We start from the raw sequence: 18647 nt of genomic DNA, 5'->3' as shown, positions 1-18647 counted from the left end.
AGGCACAGAATTATTGTTTGGGCTTCCCCAACAACACTTTTAGTAATATCGAGGCACGGCACGAAAGACTAAACGAAGCCGTACCAAGTACATAACTCAGCCATAACTCACTCATCCGTACGAAGTAGATAACTCAGCCGTTCGAAATATATAACTCAGCCATAACATATATGTTTATTCAATATTTAATTATAACTCAGCCGTGTGAAGTACATAACTCAGCCGTAACATTGAAAAGATACTAAACAAAGAACTTTCTTATCCAAGTACAATTCCTACCAAAAGAAATCCAGATGTTTTTTTACATATCCAAGTACAATTCCTACCAAAAGAAATCCAAAGGTTTTTTTACATATCCAAAGTGCAAGTCCTACCTACCAAAAGAAATACAAATGTTTTTTACGTGAACTGATTCATAAAATCAGGTGACTCATCGAAGATTTCTGCTGCCATTTTAACACGTATACCCTGGATGTTTTGATCACAGATTCCATCGAAAGACACACCAAGCGCTAGACATTCTATAAACTTTAAAGCGTACACGCCACAGTCACCAACCTGTACGTTTTGAGGGACCTTGGAGACTGTCCTCCTCCTGAAGGTAAACTGTTTGTAAGTAGGTGTACGAATTTCGTGAGGAACGTTCGCGTTCATCATTGCTGGAATCATCCGCGTAAACGCCCTACAAGCATTCAGCATTCTAAGCTCACTCTCTCCGGTTACTTGTCCCACGATGCTATCATAGCAATCAATATGCCTTCTGTTGAGATCCACGTGCAGCGCCACCCAGTGATCGCCTCCAATTTGTGGAGCAATATACAGGTGATCCACATCTTCTATCCACTTCAAATTAGTTTGTTCATCTGATGGAATCAAACCTTTAACTAATTCTTCATAACAATTGCCAGTCATTGTAAAAAACTTGGGTTCGGACTTGAACAACGGATAATGACGGTGAACCATTTCACTGGTGAACCACGGGTCTATAAACGCAATGCGTTTGTTGTGGAATGGGAAGGGATCTCGTTTGTACCTACACCTAAGGACTCTCATAAACGCGCCCAAGTGCTGTACAACAGAAAACTGAGTAGTAAACAACAACGCAGCCATAATGTAATATAAGTCAGACAACGACAACAATAACTAAGACATTAAGATAAACTTACTTCATCAGTAAGCCACCCATATTTACCATATTCTTCTGGCTTCACTGGCCATTCCTTTCGTTCGGTCATTAGCACCCTATAGAATTCAATTTCCATTCCGCCTTTGCCTAACGGGATATTCCTAACAAACAAATAAACACAAGTTAATATAATGTTAACAAGCTGTTATTAACTTGTTAAGCAAAAGGGTCTAAAGGGTCATACTCGGCTTTCTTTAGGTACTCCAAAAGTTTCTGCAACTTCACCGGATCAACAGGTGCCAGAGGATCATATATTCCAGGTCCAGGTGAACAGTTCTTCCTCATGCACGTCAGTCCGTTGTCTCCAATATTAGGGAAAATCCAGCTTGGATGATCTTGTTGTGTATTCAATGCACTCCCATCCGCTGACAGCTTAACACTCTCCAGCCTTAAAGCTTTAATTCTATCAAGCCTAATCTTTTCCTCCTCATCATCCTCAGATTCAGGTTCAAGTGAGTCGGCTTCAGCAAAATACTCGTCTGTAATATCTTCTGCACCAGCTTCTGCACCAGCTTCTGAACCTCCAGGTAGTACAAATTTCAACGGCTTAACACCAGCAGCCACAACAGCAGCAGTAGGATTTGTAGGCGCCCTACCTCTACCTCTACCTCTACCTGTACCTCTACCTGTACCTCTACCTCTACCTCTACCTCTACCTCCACCTCTACCTCCAGCCGCAGCTACTTCTTTAGCCTGCTTTGCCGCAGCTACTTCTTTGGGCTTCTTTAACGCAGCTACTTCTTTGGCCTTCTCTGCCGCCTCTAACTCTTTGGCCTCCTCTGCCGCCTCTAACTCTTTAACATTTCTCCTCGTGGAAGGCCGTCTTTTCGTATCAGCTGGTCTCTTAGTAGCTGGAGACTTCTTAGCATCTGGAGAAGTCAAATAGTTCTTTTCCTGTATATTAAAATTATAATAACTCAGCCTAAATATTCTGAAAAATCAGCCATAAAACAAAAATGAATCAGACGTTACCTTCTCTCCCGCCTCTAACTCTTTGGCCTTCTCTAACGCCTCTAACTCTTTGGCATTTCTCCTCGTGGAAGGCCCTGTTTTCGTATCAGCTGGTTTCTTAGCATCTGGAGACTTCTTAGGAGAAGTCAAAGAGTTCTTTTCCTGTATATCATAGCGAAGACAATTGAAATTATAATAACTCAGCCTAAACATTCTGAAAAATCAGCCATAAAACAAAGATAAACCAGACATTACCGGAACTTTTGGTGGACCTTTTGATGTCTGAAGTTCCTGTCCATGTCCCAGGTTATTTAGTTCCTGTCCCATTTTTAAAGTCTGGTCAGTCGTGCTCTTTGAAAGCACGAGCTCTTTCATCTGTTTGAGGTCCGTCTCAAAAGATCCAAGCCTGGTTTCAATCCTTTCATCCATCTTCTTCTCCAGATTCGCCGATACATTTTCAATGTTCCTATCAACGGTGTCAAACCTTGTGTATAACTTAGAGATCAATTCGTAGAGATCATCTTCCCCAGCATCTTCCTCCTCACTTACCTTTTTTCCTTTCTTCTTCCTCTCCTGTGCAACTCCTTCACTAGTTTCCTGACTGTTGGAAACTTTCATCTTCTGAACTTTCCGCTTCTTTGCGGGAGGAGATTCAGACTCAACAACTGCTTCAGCTTTCTTTTTCTTTTTCTTCTTATCACTCCCCTTAACATCCCAAAAACCTTTAACAAACGTATTCAGATGTATGTCTTCGATCAGGCGATCGATTGCTGGGTCGTCTTCTTCTTCTGGCCACGAATGAAATAGCTCGCAGCCATTTTCCTTCATAACCATATTAATCACACGCAGCTGTAACATAAGAGATTATGAAACCCATCAGTAAGTTTTAACTCAGTCATTACTAATGAAAGCATAAATCAGTCATTACTAAAACATAACTCAGCCAACACTAAAGCATAAATCATCCATTACTAAAACATAACTCAGCCGTTACTAAACAATAACTCAGCCATAACTACATCATAACTCATCCATTACTAAACAATCACTCAACCAGATATAAACCTTACCTCACCAAGCGCTTTGATCTCTTCAGCAATTGCGGTTTCCAGCGATGAACGTGTACGGTTTCCACCCCATTGAAGCATCGGTATGCCACCATCATTAGCTGATGCATTCCCAAACCGTTCTCCAAAGCATTTGATGGACTCATACGCCCAAGCCTGTAACACGGGTGTAAACCCACTGAGGGTGTACGACTTTCCCGTAGGGTTCAACATCTTTATGGAATCAACAAGAGCTTCAAATGCTGACCGACCCCACGGATACGTCTTCATTGCTTCATCATCAAAAACTCTTTTGGCACTTTCATATGGAATTCTAGAGTTATGATGCAAACCATAAAGTCCAATGTGTTGAAGAAGCAACAGCCCCAACCATTTACGATGATCAAGGTTAACCCATCCCCGGCACACTCTTAATGCTTCCCTGAGTTCAAGTAGCGTTGGACCTGCCCCACCAGGCACTTTCAAAAGTCTGAAGAAATCTTTGTGTTCCTCTTCAAGTTCAAACCGTTCAGTAGGCATTGGGTCTATGTTTAACCCCGTCAGAAAATGAAACTCATTCAACCCAAACCTGATAGGTTGACCGCCGACCACAAACCAAAGCTCCTTCTTATGTACCCTTAACTGGTTACATAGTAGGAAATGAACAACCTTACCAGACCAGACGAATTGGCTATCAACTAGCTTAGAGATTATTCCAATAGGTACTTTCTTCGTTTCTTCCCACGCATCCAGTCCTATTGATTCCCTAATCTGAGGGAATTCTTTCATCCTGAAATTTGTGTTTATATCTCTAGACTCTATTTTAGCGTATAGTCTTGGGGGGTAATCCCTTGCTTGTTCTTCAGAAGAAATAATCACCATCGACATCTGTTATAGTTCATAAGTAAATCATAAAATGAATCAGCCATAACATAAAACAAACTCATACACAAAGCATAACATAACTCAGCCACAAACACATAACTCAGATCTAAAGCACAAAATATCTCAGTCACAACTCATCCGTCAGCAAAATAAAACAAACAGTAAATCAGCCATCGAATCGAATAAATCTAACAAATCAGCCATAAACCCTAAAATAACTGAGCCGCAACATAAAACAAAAAGTAAATCAGCCATCGAATCGAATAGATCTAACAAATCAGCCGTCATTAACAACGGCGACAATCAGCGGTAAATCATCGAAAAAACCCACATTCAGCCGGAAAACTCGAAACTAAACAGTCGACACATACCGGATAGACGAAGACGAAGAAGACGAAGAAGACGAAGAGAGAGAGAGAGCCAATTGAAGAAAGAGAGTGCGACGACGAAGAAAGACGGTGAGAGATGACAGTGAGAGATGACGGCGAGAGATGACGGCGGGAGATTGACGGCAAGAGAGTGGACAATGACAGTATCGCCGGCGACGAGAGACGAGAGTTTCGATAATTTTTTTTTCTCGCGGTTTGTGAATAGTTAAAACTATTCACTTTCCCTCTCTTTGATATAAACGAGAGAAAACAAAACTGTGGATCTTAAAAAAACTGCTTAATGACGTGTTAATTCATATCTGATGTGTATTTTAATTTGTTGATGTGTATTTTTTTTTTTTTTTTACTCAAATTGGGAAAACAAAACCCAAGGGGTAAATTGTAATTACACCCAGGGCACTAAACATTCTAGTAATTTTCAAATGATTTATAGATTTGAGTAATAAACCAACTTTTGGATAACATTTGAGTAATTCTTTCATATATATATCTAATGCTCTTGCAGTTCATCAATAAGTTTGTGCCATTATCACAATTTTGCAACTTGTCTTGTTTGGAAATAGAGCTTTATTCGTTCGACCTGAAAAAGCTGCTAACGTTTCTTGAAAGCTTTCCGAATCTTAAATCCTTAATCTTGGTAATAATTAATGACCCTAGAGTTTTTACGTACAGTTTATAATTAAGAAACGCATGTGTTAAGTGTTATCAAGATATTCATATTGATGTTGTGTGGGTGTGTTACTACAGGGTTTAGTATGGTTCCCTGGGAAAAGAATAAGACTTTCATCATCGGTGTTTGTTGTCATCGCTTGATTTTGTAGAGGTGAAAAGCAGATACGAGGAGGATGATTTTATTACAATGGAAGTAGCAAAGTACTTTGTAGCGAATTCAGTAGTACTCAAGAAATTTATTTTGTCTTTCAGTTCTTCCTTGCTTAAAAAAGATTCCACCGTTTTAAGTGACATTCTTGCATGGCCAAAGCGGTCTTCCTCATGTAAAATCATAGTTAATCCGTTAAAATGATTTTTTCAGTCTTATTATATATCTATTACTATATTTATATGATTATTTATTTATTTATGGTTGGATTTCGAATTTTGCCCATTCTATTTTATACTATATCATATCGTTTATGAGATTTGGACATATCGCATTGATAATGTTTGAGGATTCCAAATCTGTTTTTTCTTCATCAATCATCGTAAAACATTGACTTTGACACTCTTAACGTGTTCTTGATTCGAAGCACCGCGTCGTTTTGATGCTAAAGACTGTGGCTTTAATTAAACCCTTGCTTTGTGATGTGTGGCGTCAAGCCCAATAAAAAATTGGGCCAGCTAGTTAAAACCAAAATACAGAATTGAGTTGTCGTTACAAACTCGTTAACTCGTTAAAAGACTCCAGATGAGAAATGACTCATCCTCCTTAACTCGTCGTCTTCTTCTTCCTCCATTGTACTCGGAGTCTCGCAAACGCGTGCCTAGAGAGTAGAGCTTGAGTGTTGGAACTTCGCTAAACACTCCATCTCCGTCTCTAATAAACCCATTAGGTCATTTCATTTTCTTTGTTGCTTTCTGATCTGTTTCTGAAACTCCTCCTCAATGCTGAGTACTTACTTGTACTTAGTAATAAGTTAGTATTCTAAGGTTTTCACTGTTTCTGAATCTTCGGTTTTAGTTTTGCGAGCGGATTCAATGTCGGAGGATATGATAAGCAAATTGCCTGATTCTTTGATATCTCAGATACTTTTGTATCTTCCGACGACAAAAGAAGCTGTTAGGACTAGTGTTTTGTCCACTAGGTGGAAACGTCTCTGGCTTTTGATTCCCAAGTTAGATTTGGACTCTTCTAATTTCCCAGATTACAACACCTTTGTGGGGTTTATGGATAAGTTCCTAGATTTCTCAAGGGAACATAAGTCTTGCTTGCACAAGCTCAAGCTTAGTATTCACAAGAGTGAAAGTGATCAGTCTTGCGTCACGCCGTGGATTGATTTTGTGGCTACGACTAAACTTGAGCATCTTGATGTTGAGTTTGGTCCTGTAAAGCTTGAGTGTTTGGAAGTGATGCCCTTAAGCCTCTTTTTTGTCTGTGACACGCTCTTTTACTTAAGACTCCATCGAGTATTTTTGGGTAAATCTGAGTCTGTGTCTTTACCTTGCCTCAAGAAGTTGCGTTTAGAACACAATGTATATGCAAATGAGGCTGTTCTAGAGTCACTCATCTCGGGTTGCCCAGTTCTTGAAGATTTGGAGATTGTTCAAAGGGTTGATGCTAATGTTGAGGTTGTACGAGTGCGCTCCCAGACATTAACCAGTCTCAGTATAGCACATGGTGTCAATGATTACGAGGTTGAAGTTTTGGCGGAGGAAATTGAGTATGAAAACTTGAGGGTTTTGATTGATGCCCCTAGACTCATGTATTTGAATCTCGGTGATAATATAGCTGAGTTTGCTGTACTTAGCAGTTTGGATTCCTTAACCAAGGTTGATATTCTTGGCGATTTTTACATGGTGAAGAGTGCTGATGAAGTTGACTTTGCGTGATTTTTTCACCAGTATCTTGGGAGTTAGAGATATGAAGATTTCTAACGATGCTTACGATGTATATATGGCTTCGCAATTCACATATATATGATGGTCTTTGCATGATAATATTGCTCACCATTATTCTTATCTCCATTTTTTTTTTTTTTTCTCTGGTGAGTAGTCCATTATGTATCACCCTATATCAGAGTCACTCCAGTTTTGCAACCTGTCTTGTTTGGAAGTAGAGATGCTTTTCTGCAACCTGCACAAAGTACCACAGCTTCTTAAACGCTTCCATCAGGTATAGTTTGGTAGTTGCAAGTCTGTTTCATTACCTCAACTCAATGAATACACCCCAATGTGAAGGTTGTACAAGTGCACTCTCAGACATAGTCCAGTATCTTAGTATATGTGAGTAAAATCGTAAGCCATTTGGGTTCCTTAACCAGGGTCAATCTTCTTGAATTATACATGTTGCTGACCCTTTACATAGGGACTTGTAGGTGGTTCTACGATGACCATCATACAGTCTTAAGGTTGGACTTGGATTAAGTACTATTTTCATGTCTTTTGTGATTGTCTGACTTGTCCTTGTTTAGATTAAATTCAACTTCACATTTGATGTTTCTTTTTATTTGACTTATTTTTAGTTTAAAGTATATTTTGCTTGATTTTATCTAAAGCAAAAATATCGCGGGAAAAATAACAGATAAATCAAAATAATTTTCCTAATGCCTAAGCCCTAGAAGACGAACCTGAGAAGCAGCCAGAGCACCGGTCCTAATCTCTTTAGCGGTAAGATATGATCTGTTGAACTCCTTTGAGTTATATGTTCTTCAAATTCGTTTCAAGATTCAATAATTTTGTGTGTTTAAAGTTTTTGGTATTGTGATATGCAGATCTTGTGTTGTATGTGTGTGTGTGTTTGAAAGTGAGACAAAACAATGAGCGAGAGAGGTCGTCGTAGAGTTGGGGAAGATAGGATAAGCTTCTTACCTGATCATTTGCTGTGTCAGATACTATCTGATCTTCCTACAAAGATTGCTGTTAGGACTTGTGTTTTCTCCAAGCGATGGAAAAGTGTCTGGCTATCGGTTCCTCTGTTGGATTTGGACGTTTCTGAGTCCCCAGCTGGTTACTCTGAATTTGCGAGTGTTGTCCATGGCTTTCTTGATATCTCTAGGGAGACACTCATACACAAGCTCAGACTTTTTCTTATGAGAAATCAGCCTGATCAGTCTTAGTTGTCGCAGTGGATCCACAACGCAGTTATGCGTAAAGTTCAACATTTGGATGTTGTTATATGCCGTTTGAGTTATATAGGTGAGAAGCTGATGCCCCTTAGCCTTTACACCTGTGAGTCTCTGGTATCCTTGAAACTGAATAATGTGTCGTTGGCTGATTTCGAGAATGTTTCTCTACCTCGTCTGAAAATCATGCATTTAGTAGACAACAGGTATGCTAATGATGCTCATTTGGAGAATCTTATCTCATCTTGCCCGGTTCTTGAAGATTTGAAAGTTGTTAGATATGTAGAGAGAGAGTACATAGTTAAGGTTTTACGAGTACGTTCTCAGTCATTAAAGATTCTCAAACTTGTTCTTGATAGTGATGGTTATCGTGCTAGCAAGTATGATGATTTGGAGGTTGCAATTGATGCTCCTGGACTCAGCTATTTGAGTCTTGAAGATCACCAGTCGAAACGTTTCGTTATAAGCAGTTTGAGTTCACTTGCCAAGGTAGATATTGATGTCAGTTTTGATGCGGTGAGAATTGTAGTAAGAAATGTCGCTTTAAAGAGAAGTGTAGTGAGAAACTTCCTCACAAGTCTCTCGAGCGTAACGGACATGACTATGAGTGGAACAACTTTGACGGTATATATATATATATGTCAGAGGAAGTAATTGAGTATTTGGATGTCTCTTTTGATTAAAAAAGTTGTCTTTTCTTTGTGTTTGCAGCTCCTCTCTCGCTACATGAGACACGAAACCGCTGCCCCAGTTTCCTTACATGATCCAATTCTGTGCGGTCTTTTATAACTCTGATTTGGACAAGCTTCCCAACTTTCTTGAGAGCTTTCCAAATCTCAAATCCCTTGTCTTGGTGATGAATTTAGCTTATAAATTTTACCTTTTGAGTTACTTATTTTCTCATCATCAATTCCAAAATATTTAAAATCATCCCTGGAGCATGTTGAGATTCGAACACCTCTAAGCGGAGCTGAACCGGAATTGAAACTAGTAAAGTACTTCCTCGAGAATTCGGCTGTTCTCAAGAAGTTTACGCTGCAATTGGGTTGCAAGAGAATGGAGAAAGAGTCTATCATCTTCATGGAACTTCTGAGATTTAGGAGATGTTCTGCTTCTTGTGAAGTTCATGTTGGACTTGACGGTACTTATCCAAATGTGATACACAAGTTCTTGTAACATCTTGAAGTCCACTGTCCTGCGGATCATATGGTTGATATGGTGCCTATAAGCCTTTACTTATGTGAGACTTTGGTTTCACTGAGACTTCATTTCGTGGCTCTTAGCTGTCCAGTTTGTGTCTTTGCCTAATCTCAAGGTGATGCATGTAGAAAGGAATTTATACTATGATGTTGAATCTCTGGAGGACCTTATCTCAGCAAGCCCGGTTCTTGAAGATTTAACCGTACTTAGGGTTATAGATGTTACAGCTCTAATTGTATCAAGTACAGATGAACATACCAAGTTTTAGAAAATTTCATCTGCTTTTGTTGTTAACAGAACGTGTAAATGGTTAAGAATCGATAAGCTGGCTTGTTCTATAATTAAAGGATGAGCTAGGCTTGTGCATTCTGTTTTGTAGACGTCCCAATAGCAGCTTTGCTCTTAACAGCTTCTATCTATAGCTTAGCTTTCATCTTGAAGTCAACTCTCATTGGATTGATACGTTTGGTAATTGGTATGATGCCTTTACTTATGTGAGACTTTGGTTTCATTGAGACTTCAAAACGTCTGGGTGCATTGTTTCGAGTTTGAGTCTTGCCTAATCTCAGGATCTCAATTGGGTTTGAAGATCTTGGGTCACTATTCAAACGGAAACAAAAATTAAGTAACGCTTGCAATTTTTTTAGTCATCTTTCATATTCCAGCAATATTCTTACTGAATTACATAGGAAAGTAGAAACTGCAATACTCAAAATAGCTCTTCCAATAGAAAGAGATAAATTCTCAAAATATAAAATAAAAAGGATAAAATCCCAGAAGCACCCTTAAAAGTTCATCATCTACTTAAAACCAAAATCTCTCCTTGATCCACCTCCTTAGGCTCTACCCTTTCCCTTGCCCTTGTTAGATCCCTTGTTGTTAGAACCACCGAACTGTTTGCCTGAGTTGAATGGCCTGCATACACACAACATTGATCAAACATCAATCATCACACTGAATCCATTTTCACACATCATCGAGCTTATGAGAGATTAAGAAAGAGACGAACTTACTTCTTGTTGTTACCACCGGATGATTGACCTCCAGACTTAGGGCTCTGGTTCACAGGAGACTTTCCACCCTTTTTAGCTGGGTGTGGTGTGGCTGTGTGCCCTCCCTTCTTCTTCTCTTCTGTACCAATGTAACACAAGGTAGTTTTCTTTCATCAGAATACATACAATCATTCTGGTCATAATTCTACTCAGATTGACTAATCTAAATAGATCTCAACAACAAGACAACTCTACAGAGAGAGATAAAGAGTTTTATCATTCTAACCTGTCTTCTGAGGAGTAACTGCTGGTGCTGCTGCTTGTTTTGCCTTCTTTCCCGAGACAGGTGTTTTAGCAGATTCATTTGGCCTCTTCTTGTTGATTGGCTCAGGCTTTTCAATAAAACATACGAAACAGTAAAGTGAGAAAAAAGGACTAGGTATTAAGCACAGTAAGCAGAGCAAATGTTAAATTGACAGTATATCTACCTTCTTGGGAGTCTCCTCCTCCTCTTCATCCTCAGAATCCTCCTCCTCTTCATCATCTGAGTCATCTTCATCAACATCCATCTACAAAAAAGAAGCATCACCACAAAATTCATCACCAACCTACTCAACTACTCCGGAATGTATGAATGCACATACTACTATCAGATATAGAAAAACACAAATCATAGACAGGTACAAAAAAAAAAACTCACTCCTTTCTCAGAGTCATCATCGTCATCAGACTCGTCTTCCTCGTTGTCAGAGGAATCCTCATCATCTTCAGATTCAGGCTTCACTTCTTCAGGCTTGGCCTTTGGCTTAGAGTCAGCCTTGACAACATTCGAAGCAGCAGCTACAGCATTTCCTGAAATGTAAAGTACAATAACATTGGAGATGAGATAACAACTTTCTAAAGAAAAGAAAACAAAGAAAATAGTAGGCATCCACAACGCTTACCATTGGCAGGAGCAGGAGCAATGGCAGGAACATTAGCAGGAACCGCTTCATCCTCTTCTTCTGAGGAGTAGTAGTCAGAGTCGTCCTGGTCGATGTTGGGGGATATGTAACCAAGGAAGTGGACGCTTCCTTTGGTACAGTTGTGGGAAAGCTCAAACTCTTTCTCAAAGACAAGATCAAAGCTAATCTGAGGGAACTTGTCTTGAGAAAGGGTTCCAAGAACAAGCTTCTTCCTGTCAACAGTCACAGTCAAGACAATAGATTCTCCCGTTTTCAACTTACCATCAATCGACGCCTACACACATAGAGAGAAACCCAGAATCAATCAAGCTATTTCGTTGCAGCTAACCTAAACAAACTTCAAACAACCCTAGCTTTTAAGAAATAAAAAATAACCTGAGAGATGTGGATGAGGTGGTCGTCTTCAGGGCTCACCTTGAGAGGTGCCCCTGGCTTCACTTCAGCTCCTGTATTAACATTATACAAAAGAAATCAAACATGAGTTCTTCGTCTCTCAGAAGGTTCATCACTTTGTTTACTTTAGAGAGCCTAAACGAAACCTAAACAAGCTTAGCTAACAAACGTAACGAAGTATGAACAGTTTTCAAAATCGAGTAAGAAACTCCAAGGAAAATTAAAAGCGAACACGAAACACACGAATAGATGATAAAGCAAAGCAAAAAAAAAAAAAAAAAAAAANTATGAGACAAAACCGATCGAATTCTAGAAACGGGAAAACAGGAAACAGTAGAGACGACGGAGATAATAAACAAGGATGAAGAAGACAGATGCTTACCCCAGAACTCCATTGTTGTTGTTGAACGAGGAAGAGAGAAAAAGGAGCTTTTATGGTTTTTGAGGAAGCGAAGAAAAAGAGAGAATTGCGAGTGAAAGAGGCAGAGAAGAAGAAGAGGTTTTGCGGACAATTTATAATCGAGGAGAGGTTTAAGAAGAGCCTAGGGTTCTTCTTGGGCGGTTCTCTCTCTCTCTCTACGATGTCGTTTTGGGCTTGATGCGGCGTAAGTACAACAATGTAACGCTTGCATTATTTTCGAAATATTGCCTTTACTTGTGATAAAGATAAAATGGTAAAAATCCAAAATTATTGAATCTAAGGGGGTGTATTCAAACCATGATTTTGAAGAATTTGATGGGATTTAAGAAATTTAGAATTTTGATAGATTTTAGAGAAATTCATATGATTTTCTGTAAAATTCTTTCAAATCCCACCTAAAACCATGAGATTTGGATTTCTGTATTTTTAACTAAACAAATCCTCCAGAATCCTTCGGAATCCTAAAAATTATTAAATCCACAAAACTGTTTTGAATAACAGTGAATTTTAAAGTAGATTTTTAAATCATCAGTTCAATAACAAGGGATTTTAATTGATTTTAAAGTAGATTTTTAAATCATCAGTTTAATAATAGTGGATTTTAATAGACTTTTTAAAATTCATGATTGAATAACATAGAATTTGTAAATTTCACACAAATCACTTAAAATGAAGTTGAATACACCCCCCCCCCTAAATATTTCGAGAAGATTCTCATTTCTCAATAAATTTATGATTTAAGAAAATAAAGATTCATTGATACAGTTGCGGTCCAAAACAAAAACAAAAAAAATTCATTGATAGTTTTGGTAAAATATTTATTAGACAATACAACAACAACAACAAATATTCAAATGATTTTGTCCACAACCAAAGAAGAAGATGTCTGAAAGGGTACATAAGAGAAGAAACTCTGAGCTAAAAGCTACTGGAAGAAGGCTGGAGGAGTCTCTGCAAACATATCACAACATTTTGTATGGATTTGGAGCGACAAAACCGCGCTCATTTCCCCAACCGGTGTTTTCCAGATTCCGGAATCTCTGAGGTCTTCATTGGAGCTGTTGTTGTTATCAGGAGGAGAAGAAGATGATGATGATGCATTGCAAGATAGTTGTCGTGAGAGAGACATTAGCTGAGACTGAGATCTTGAGCTTCCGTTGCTTCTCTGGATACAACCTCGGTTTGATGATGCCTTTGCCATCTTCAGTCCGGGTTTGTTTCTTGGCAATGGAGGGAAATNCTGTAAAATTCTTTCAAATCCCACCTAAAACCATGAGATTTGGATTTCTGTATTTTTAACTAAACAAATCCTCCAGAATCCTTCGGAATCCTAAAAATTATTAAATCCACAAAACTGTTTTGAATAACAGTGAATTTTAAAGTAGATTTTTAAATCATCAGTTCAATAACAAGGGATTTTAATTGATTTTAAAGTAGATTTTTAAATCATCAGTTTAATAATAGTGGATTTTAATAGACTTTTTAAAATTCATGATTGAATAACATAGAATTTGTAAATTTCACACAAATCACTTAAAATGAAGTTGAATACCCCCCCCCCCCTAAATATTTCGAGAAGATTCTCATTTCTCAATAAATTTATGATTTAAGAAAATAAAGATTCATTGATACAGTTGCGGTCCAAAACAAAAACAAAAAAAATTCATTGATAGTTTTGGTAAAATATTTATTAGACAATACAACAACAACAACAAATATTCAAATGATTTTGTCCACAACCAAAGAAGAAGATGTCTGAAAGGGTACATAAGAGAAGAAACTCTGAGCTAAAAGCTACTGGAAGAAGGCTGGAGGAGTCTCTGCAAACATATCACAACATTTTGTATGGATTTGGAGCGACAAAACCGCGCTCATTTCCCCAACCGGTGTTTTCCAGATTCCGGAATCTCTGAGGTCTTCATTGGAGCTGTTGTTGTTATCAGGAGGAGAAGAAGATGATGATGATGCATTGCAAGATAGTTGTCGTGAGAGAGACATTAGCTGAGACTGAGATCTTGAGCTTCCGTTGCTTCTCTGGATACAACCTCGGTTTGATGATGCCTTTGCCATCTTCAGTCCGGGTTTGTTTCTTGGCAATGGAGGGAAATGGATTGAAGCTGATGTGTTTTCTGCTCCTTTGATGATTCCTGGTTTCGCTTTTGATGGTTCTGCTCTATGTTGCTTCCATGCTAGAAACGATCTTTCTAGTCTTGATTGTACCTGCCAAGTTTTACATAGGTATCAATACTAACTTCTTCTAATCGAGATCCAAACTGAATTTATTATGCTGAAAAATAAGAGAAGGAGTATTACCGCGGGAAAGAGGGTACAAGAAGCAAAAGACAATGAGGATGAAGAAAAGGGAGAATTCCTTCTTCCCTTGTCTGCAGATCCAAAACTTGATGGCCCAAGATCATCATCATCATCATCGTCGTCATCATCTTCTCCGCCTTCACCATCATCATCATCCTCATCATCATCATCTTTGTATTTCTCTTCCGGTTTCTTCTCTTGTATCTTCTCTTTGACAGTGACAACTTTCTCTTCTTTTTGAACCGGGACAAAATCATCGTCTTCGGTCAAACCCATTTCAGTTTTTTTTTCCTCTTCTTGTTCTTTCAGCTTCAATTCTTCATCCATATCCTCTATAGCTTCCTCTAAGCAAATCTCAGCCTCTACTAACTCAAGCTCCTTCTGTATCATCTCCTTTCTCTCTTCATTTGTTTTCTTTTTCTCTTCTGTCCATTTCTCTAACCCGTCAATCATCGGCTTCACCGATTTCTCGATTCCAAGTATGAATCTTTTTATCGGGTGTTCCTTTTTCACTGCCACTTCTTTCCCATAGAACTCGTCGAAACCAAGTGGCAAAAACTCAACTTTTGAAAGATCCACTTCTTCCCCTCCTTCCTCCACAGTAGGTTGCCAAAATAATCGAATGCCATGCTTTTCATCCTCGACATAGTTTATTATCCGACCTGTTGGCGTATGCAAAATAACAGGGTCCTCCGTTTGAACAAGTTTGGAAGGATCTTCAGGATCAGGTTCAGGTTCTTTGTTCAGTAAGACAAACTCCGGTGTCACCTCCACTGATCAAGAAAAATAAAACACACAGATTCAATAGAACATCGCAAACATTCAATCATGTAAGACCAAAATCTGTATGAGTCATTACCATTTTTCCACCAATGTTCGAGCTCAGCGGGCATTGGTAGCCTCAAAGGAGCTTTGTAAAAAGAGTTCAACCACATTTCCCTTTCTTGATCCACCTCATCTACGTAGGTTTCCCAATACTCAGGGACCTACCAAAAAAATACAGATTCTTATGTCAACTTTGTGGTCAGAGAACTAACTCGAAAAGCCTGATAAGAAATGACCCACATCATAAAATTGGTTAATGAAACCTGGCGCCATCCAAACATCCTCTTCTTCATAAAAATATGGATGTTGAGGATCACCATATGGACCCCTTTCTTCCCTAATCACTGCATACATAAAAACAAAAAACACTTTGAGGTCCCAACTAAATTAACACAGTACTGTAAAATGACCAGTTCTCTTCCACTTTTCTCATAAGCTGGACATTGCTTGAAAGAAAGGCCAAACATATATTTGAAACAGAATATGATTACTAGAGAGGGTCCTGCACTGATGTAAAGGAATCAAACATGCCCTTAAATATGTCTTGGCTTATACTTAATACACAGAACAAACAGAAGTAGCAATAAGGAAGAGGGGCAATACTTCCGTCAGGTTTGTTTACAAACATTCGAGCCTTAGCTGCGGCCACCTCCGCCAAACCAGAATGCAGCTGAAAATGTTTTCACATCAGTATATTTATCATTACTTCCTCTTTCTTTGCTGAAAGTTATATGTATCACAGAGAACAGAATAATGGGTGACTACCGCACAAATATCTACGGTACAGCCATGCTCCTCCTCCAATAGCTCCCCAAAGTAGAATCTACCCTGCATTACCATTAAGAATGTGAACTAGTGTCAGAACTATGAATATCCACTAAAGAAAATGCTTCATGGAGGAAAAACTTTTACCCAAACCACTAAAGAAAATGGTATTTTAGGACTACAAGAAATTATGATGTAAACGACCAAATTTTCGTACTACTCACATATAGGATGCGTTCATTAACTTCATAGACACCACACCCATGCATTCGACTGTGCTTCCATTGACCAGCATAGCGATATCGACCTTTCTCCCTGGTATGAAAACCATATAATACACAATGTATTAATAAGGAATGGAGAGGGAATCAACAATAATGGCATTTTCAGCTTAGTTCAAGTTATCGCTTAGTCCACGAATATATCTAATGAGGTCAATAAATAAAAAAATAGAACCAAATCACTCAAATCAGTGTTGGGAAGTAAGCCATCTAGTAATGAACTTATAATTGCAGAGACTCACGGTTTCTCGCCAAACTGGTTGACCCACTCTTCGTTTTCATAGAAAGGAACTTGGAAATTCCCATTAGTAAGTGCAACACTGTCCTCAACATCCATTTCCAACCACTTTCTGTCTTCTGGACTCATATAATCTCTCTTGATAATCCTTCCTTCTGCACGCATCTTAGCTTCAAGCCTACATACACAGAAAGAACAGTATCTCTTATTCAAACGACCAGGTCCAATTGTCCATAGAATCCTTTGGGAAGATTAATAGGAACAGTAATCGTACTTGGAACCTGGCATAGGCTCAATATCAGGAATATCAACTTCTACAACCCCATGACCATCCATGTCATTCTGAAGCCACTCACCCTCATACCTAAAGATTCAATTTCAGAGCCAAAACCAAAAAAAAATATTTGTTCGGTCATTGAAAACCAATGTAAAACATGAACAAGGGAAACAAAAAAAAAAAACAAGTAAATCTACAAAAACAAAAGTATCACCTCACAAGCCCATCTTCAGCAATATAAACACCTTTTCCTTGAGCCAAGTCATCCCAGACTGTACCTTCATACCTTTTAGCAAAATAGCAGAGAGAGAAAATAGTGAGATACGAATCTTCTGAATCAAGATGAAACTATACATCACAAAGCTACCCCAAACAGATGAAGAAGCTCTTTAAACTAAGTAGCAAGAAAGTTTCTAATGCCCTATCATTCAACCTGCATTGCCATTTCCTTCAATTTCCAGAATTGAAACTCTACTTTAGACTAAAAAAAGATGCAAACCAAACTTCATGAACAGTAAATCCGCAGCTTATAAAACACAACAAACTAAGAAAGTCACCAACTTTAGAGATTGCTTTAAGCTGAATTGGAGAAATAAACATCAAATGAATCAAAACATATAAACCCTAAACCCAAAAAATCAAAGCTTTAAACACCAAATTCACATAAACAAGGAACAGTCAAAGAGAGAGAGAGAACAAAAAAAGGGGTATTACGAGCTTCCATCAGGGAAAATATAGCTGACCCATTGAAGAAACTCTTCAATCCTATCAAGCTCCTCAACAACACCTTTAGCATTCTCAATATCAAAATGGTTATCCGGAATCGCTGGATAAGGTTTCCTATAAGGAACATAGAAAGGTTGAATCTCAGGATCTCGACCTTCTTCAATCTCATCGTTAACAACATCCCAATCATCTTCATCAGCCCAAACAGGATCCCAACCAGGTTTAGTCATATCCAATGGACCATCAGCCCAAATCTCCCTAAGATCTTCTTCTTTCCACCGTTCTGGGTCTCTAGGGAAATCGAATAGATCCTCGTAGAATGTGTAGTTGTCTTCTTCCTCTTCCTCCATACGCTTCACTCGCTTCCCGTCGAGTACTCGATTGAACCGGCGGATGTTGGTTTCTGGGTTCGCGTTTGGGTCGGGGGGGATGTCGCTTGGTCGAACGTAATTGAGGATGCTGTTGTCTTCTTCTTCTTCTTCTTCCCCTTTTGCTTCGTTCTCCGACTCGGAGATGTAGAAGTCGTCGCCGGAGGATTGGGATGATGAGTCTGAGTCGGAGTCTGAGCCATTTTCTTCATTCGCATTGGGTGATTGTTGACTCGGGTCTTGCTTTGACTCGGTGAGTTCGTCGTTAGCCATGAGGGAGGGTTGAAGGAGAGGAAGTGGATAGGTGAAGAGTGTTGTTGAGCAGATAAGTGGGTGAAAGGGTGAGGTTTTGGGGTTTTTGTGTAAACGAGTACTGACTGAAACAAAAAAACATTCGCAGATTATTTTTATTTCTCCCCTATGTTTTTGTTTTTTTTTCAATTTCGGCACTCTAACTTTGCTTTATTTCTACTAAATCCATTGATCTTTCAAGTTTTTCTTTTCTCCTGTTTTTTCTTGTTGGAATGTGAAGGAAAAAACAATTAAATTTACAGAGTAGGTAGTTTGAGTTTGAGTAATCAATTAAATCCATTGATCTTTCGAGTTTATTTTTCTTCTTGGAATGTGAAAAATCATATATATAAAAG

At 38.7% G+C, this 18647-nt stretch overlaps 3 protein-coding genes and 1 pseudogene across 4 annotated transcripts; 2 read left to right on the top strand and 2 right to left on the bottom strand.

Annotated features, from left to right (window-relative positions):
* LOC104770608 (FBD-associated F-box protein At5g44490-like) lies at positions 5863–7616 on the top strand. The gene is made up of 2 exons (XM_010495059.2): positions 5863–7062; positions 7168–7616. The coding sequence occupies exon 1, from the start codon at positions 6153–6155 to the stop codon at positions 7002–7004; it is 852 nt and encodes a 283-aa protein (XP_010493361.1). The 5' UTR covers positions 5863–6152; the 3' UTR covers positions 7005–7062; positions 7168–7616.
* Positions 7700–9820, top strand: LOC104770607 (annotated as a pseudogene).
* LOC104770606 (histone deacetylase HDT2) lies at positions 10058–12372 on the bottom strand. The gene is made up of 8 exons (XM_010495056.2): positions 12169–12372; positions 11769–11839; positions 11373–11667; positions 11129–11280; positions 10917–10997; positions 10715–10820; positions 10450–10567; positions 10058–10351 (listed from the first exon to the last, which is right to left on the bottom strand). The coding sequence occupies exons 1-8, from the start codon at positions 12179–12181 to the stop codon at positions 10273–10275; spliced, it is 915 nt and encodes a 304-aa protein (XP_010493358.1). The 5' UTR covers positions 12182–12372; the 3' UTR covers positions 10058–10272.
* On the bottom strand, positions 13018–18351 carry LOC104770605 (protein TIC 100). 2 transcript variants are annotated; one of them, XM_010495055.2, is made up of 12 exons: positions 17621–18351; positions 17121–17192; positions 16904–16993; positions 16634–16807; positions 16335–16425; positions 16111–16173; positions 15949–16015; positions 15586–15689; positions 15380–15506; positions 14521–15293; positions 14278–14427; positions 13018–13408 (listed from the first exon to the last, which is right to left on the bottom strand). In XM_010495055.2, exons 1-12 carry the CDS (start codon positions 18271–18273, stop codon positions 13133–13135), a joined length of 2640 nt encoding a protein of 879 aa, XP_010493357.1. In that variant the 5' UTR covers positions 18274–18351; the 3' UTR covers positions 13018–13132. The 2 variants fall into 2 exon arrangements, with proteins under 2 accessions (XP_010493357.1, XP_010493356.1); XM_010495054.2 differs by lacking the exon at positions 13018–13408 and having other exon boundaries at positions 13888–14427.

Source organism: Camelina sativa, chromosome 20 (assembly GCF_000633955.1).
Source record: "Camelina sativa cultivar DH55 chromosome 20, Cs, whole genome shotgun sequence".
Taxonomy (NCBI): Eukaryota; Viridiplantae; Streptophyta; class Magnoliopsida; order Brassicales; family Brassicaceae; genus Camelina; species Camelina sativa.
This window is presented reverse-complemented; position numbering and strand designations above follow the sequence as displayed.

Coding starts and splice junctions, on each gene's coding strand:
- LOC104770608 (XM_010495059.2), top strand. CDS start 6,153: ATGTCGGAGGATATGATAAGCAAATTGCCTGATTCTTTGATATCTCAG.
- LOC104770606 (XM_010495056.2), bottom strand. Junction 10,821..10,916: donor AGGAGGAGACTCCCAAGAAG/GTAGATATACTG, acceptor TTTATTGAAAAG/CCTGAGCCAATCAACAAGAA. Junction 10,352..10,449: donor TCCGGTGGTAACAACAAGAA/GTAAGTTCGTCT, acceptor GTGTGTATGCAG/GCCATTCAACTCAGGCAAAC.
- LOC104770605 (XM_010495055.2), bottom strand. CDS start 18,273: ATGGCTAACGACGAACTCACCGAGTCAAAGCAAGACCCGAGTCAACAA. Junction 16,808..16,903: donor GAGCCTATGCCAGGTTCCAA/GTACGATTACTG, acceptor CTGTGTATGTAG/GCTTGAAGCTAAGATGCGTG. Junction 16,174..16,334: donor TTAATGAACGCATCCTATAT/GTGAGTAGTACG, acceptor ATGGTAATGCAG/GGTAGATTCTACTTTGGGGA.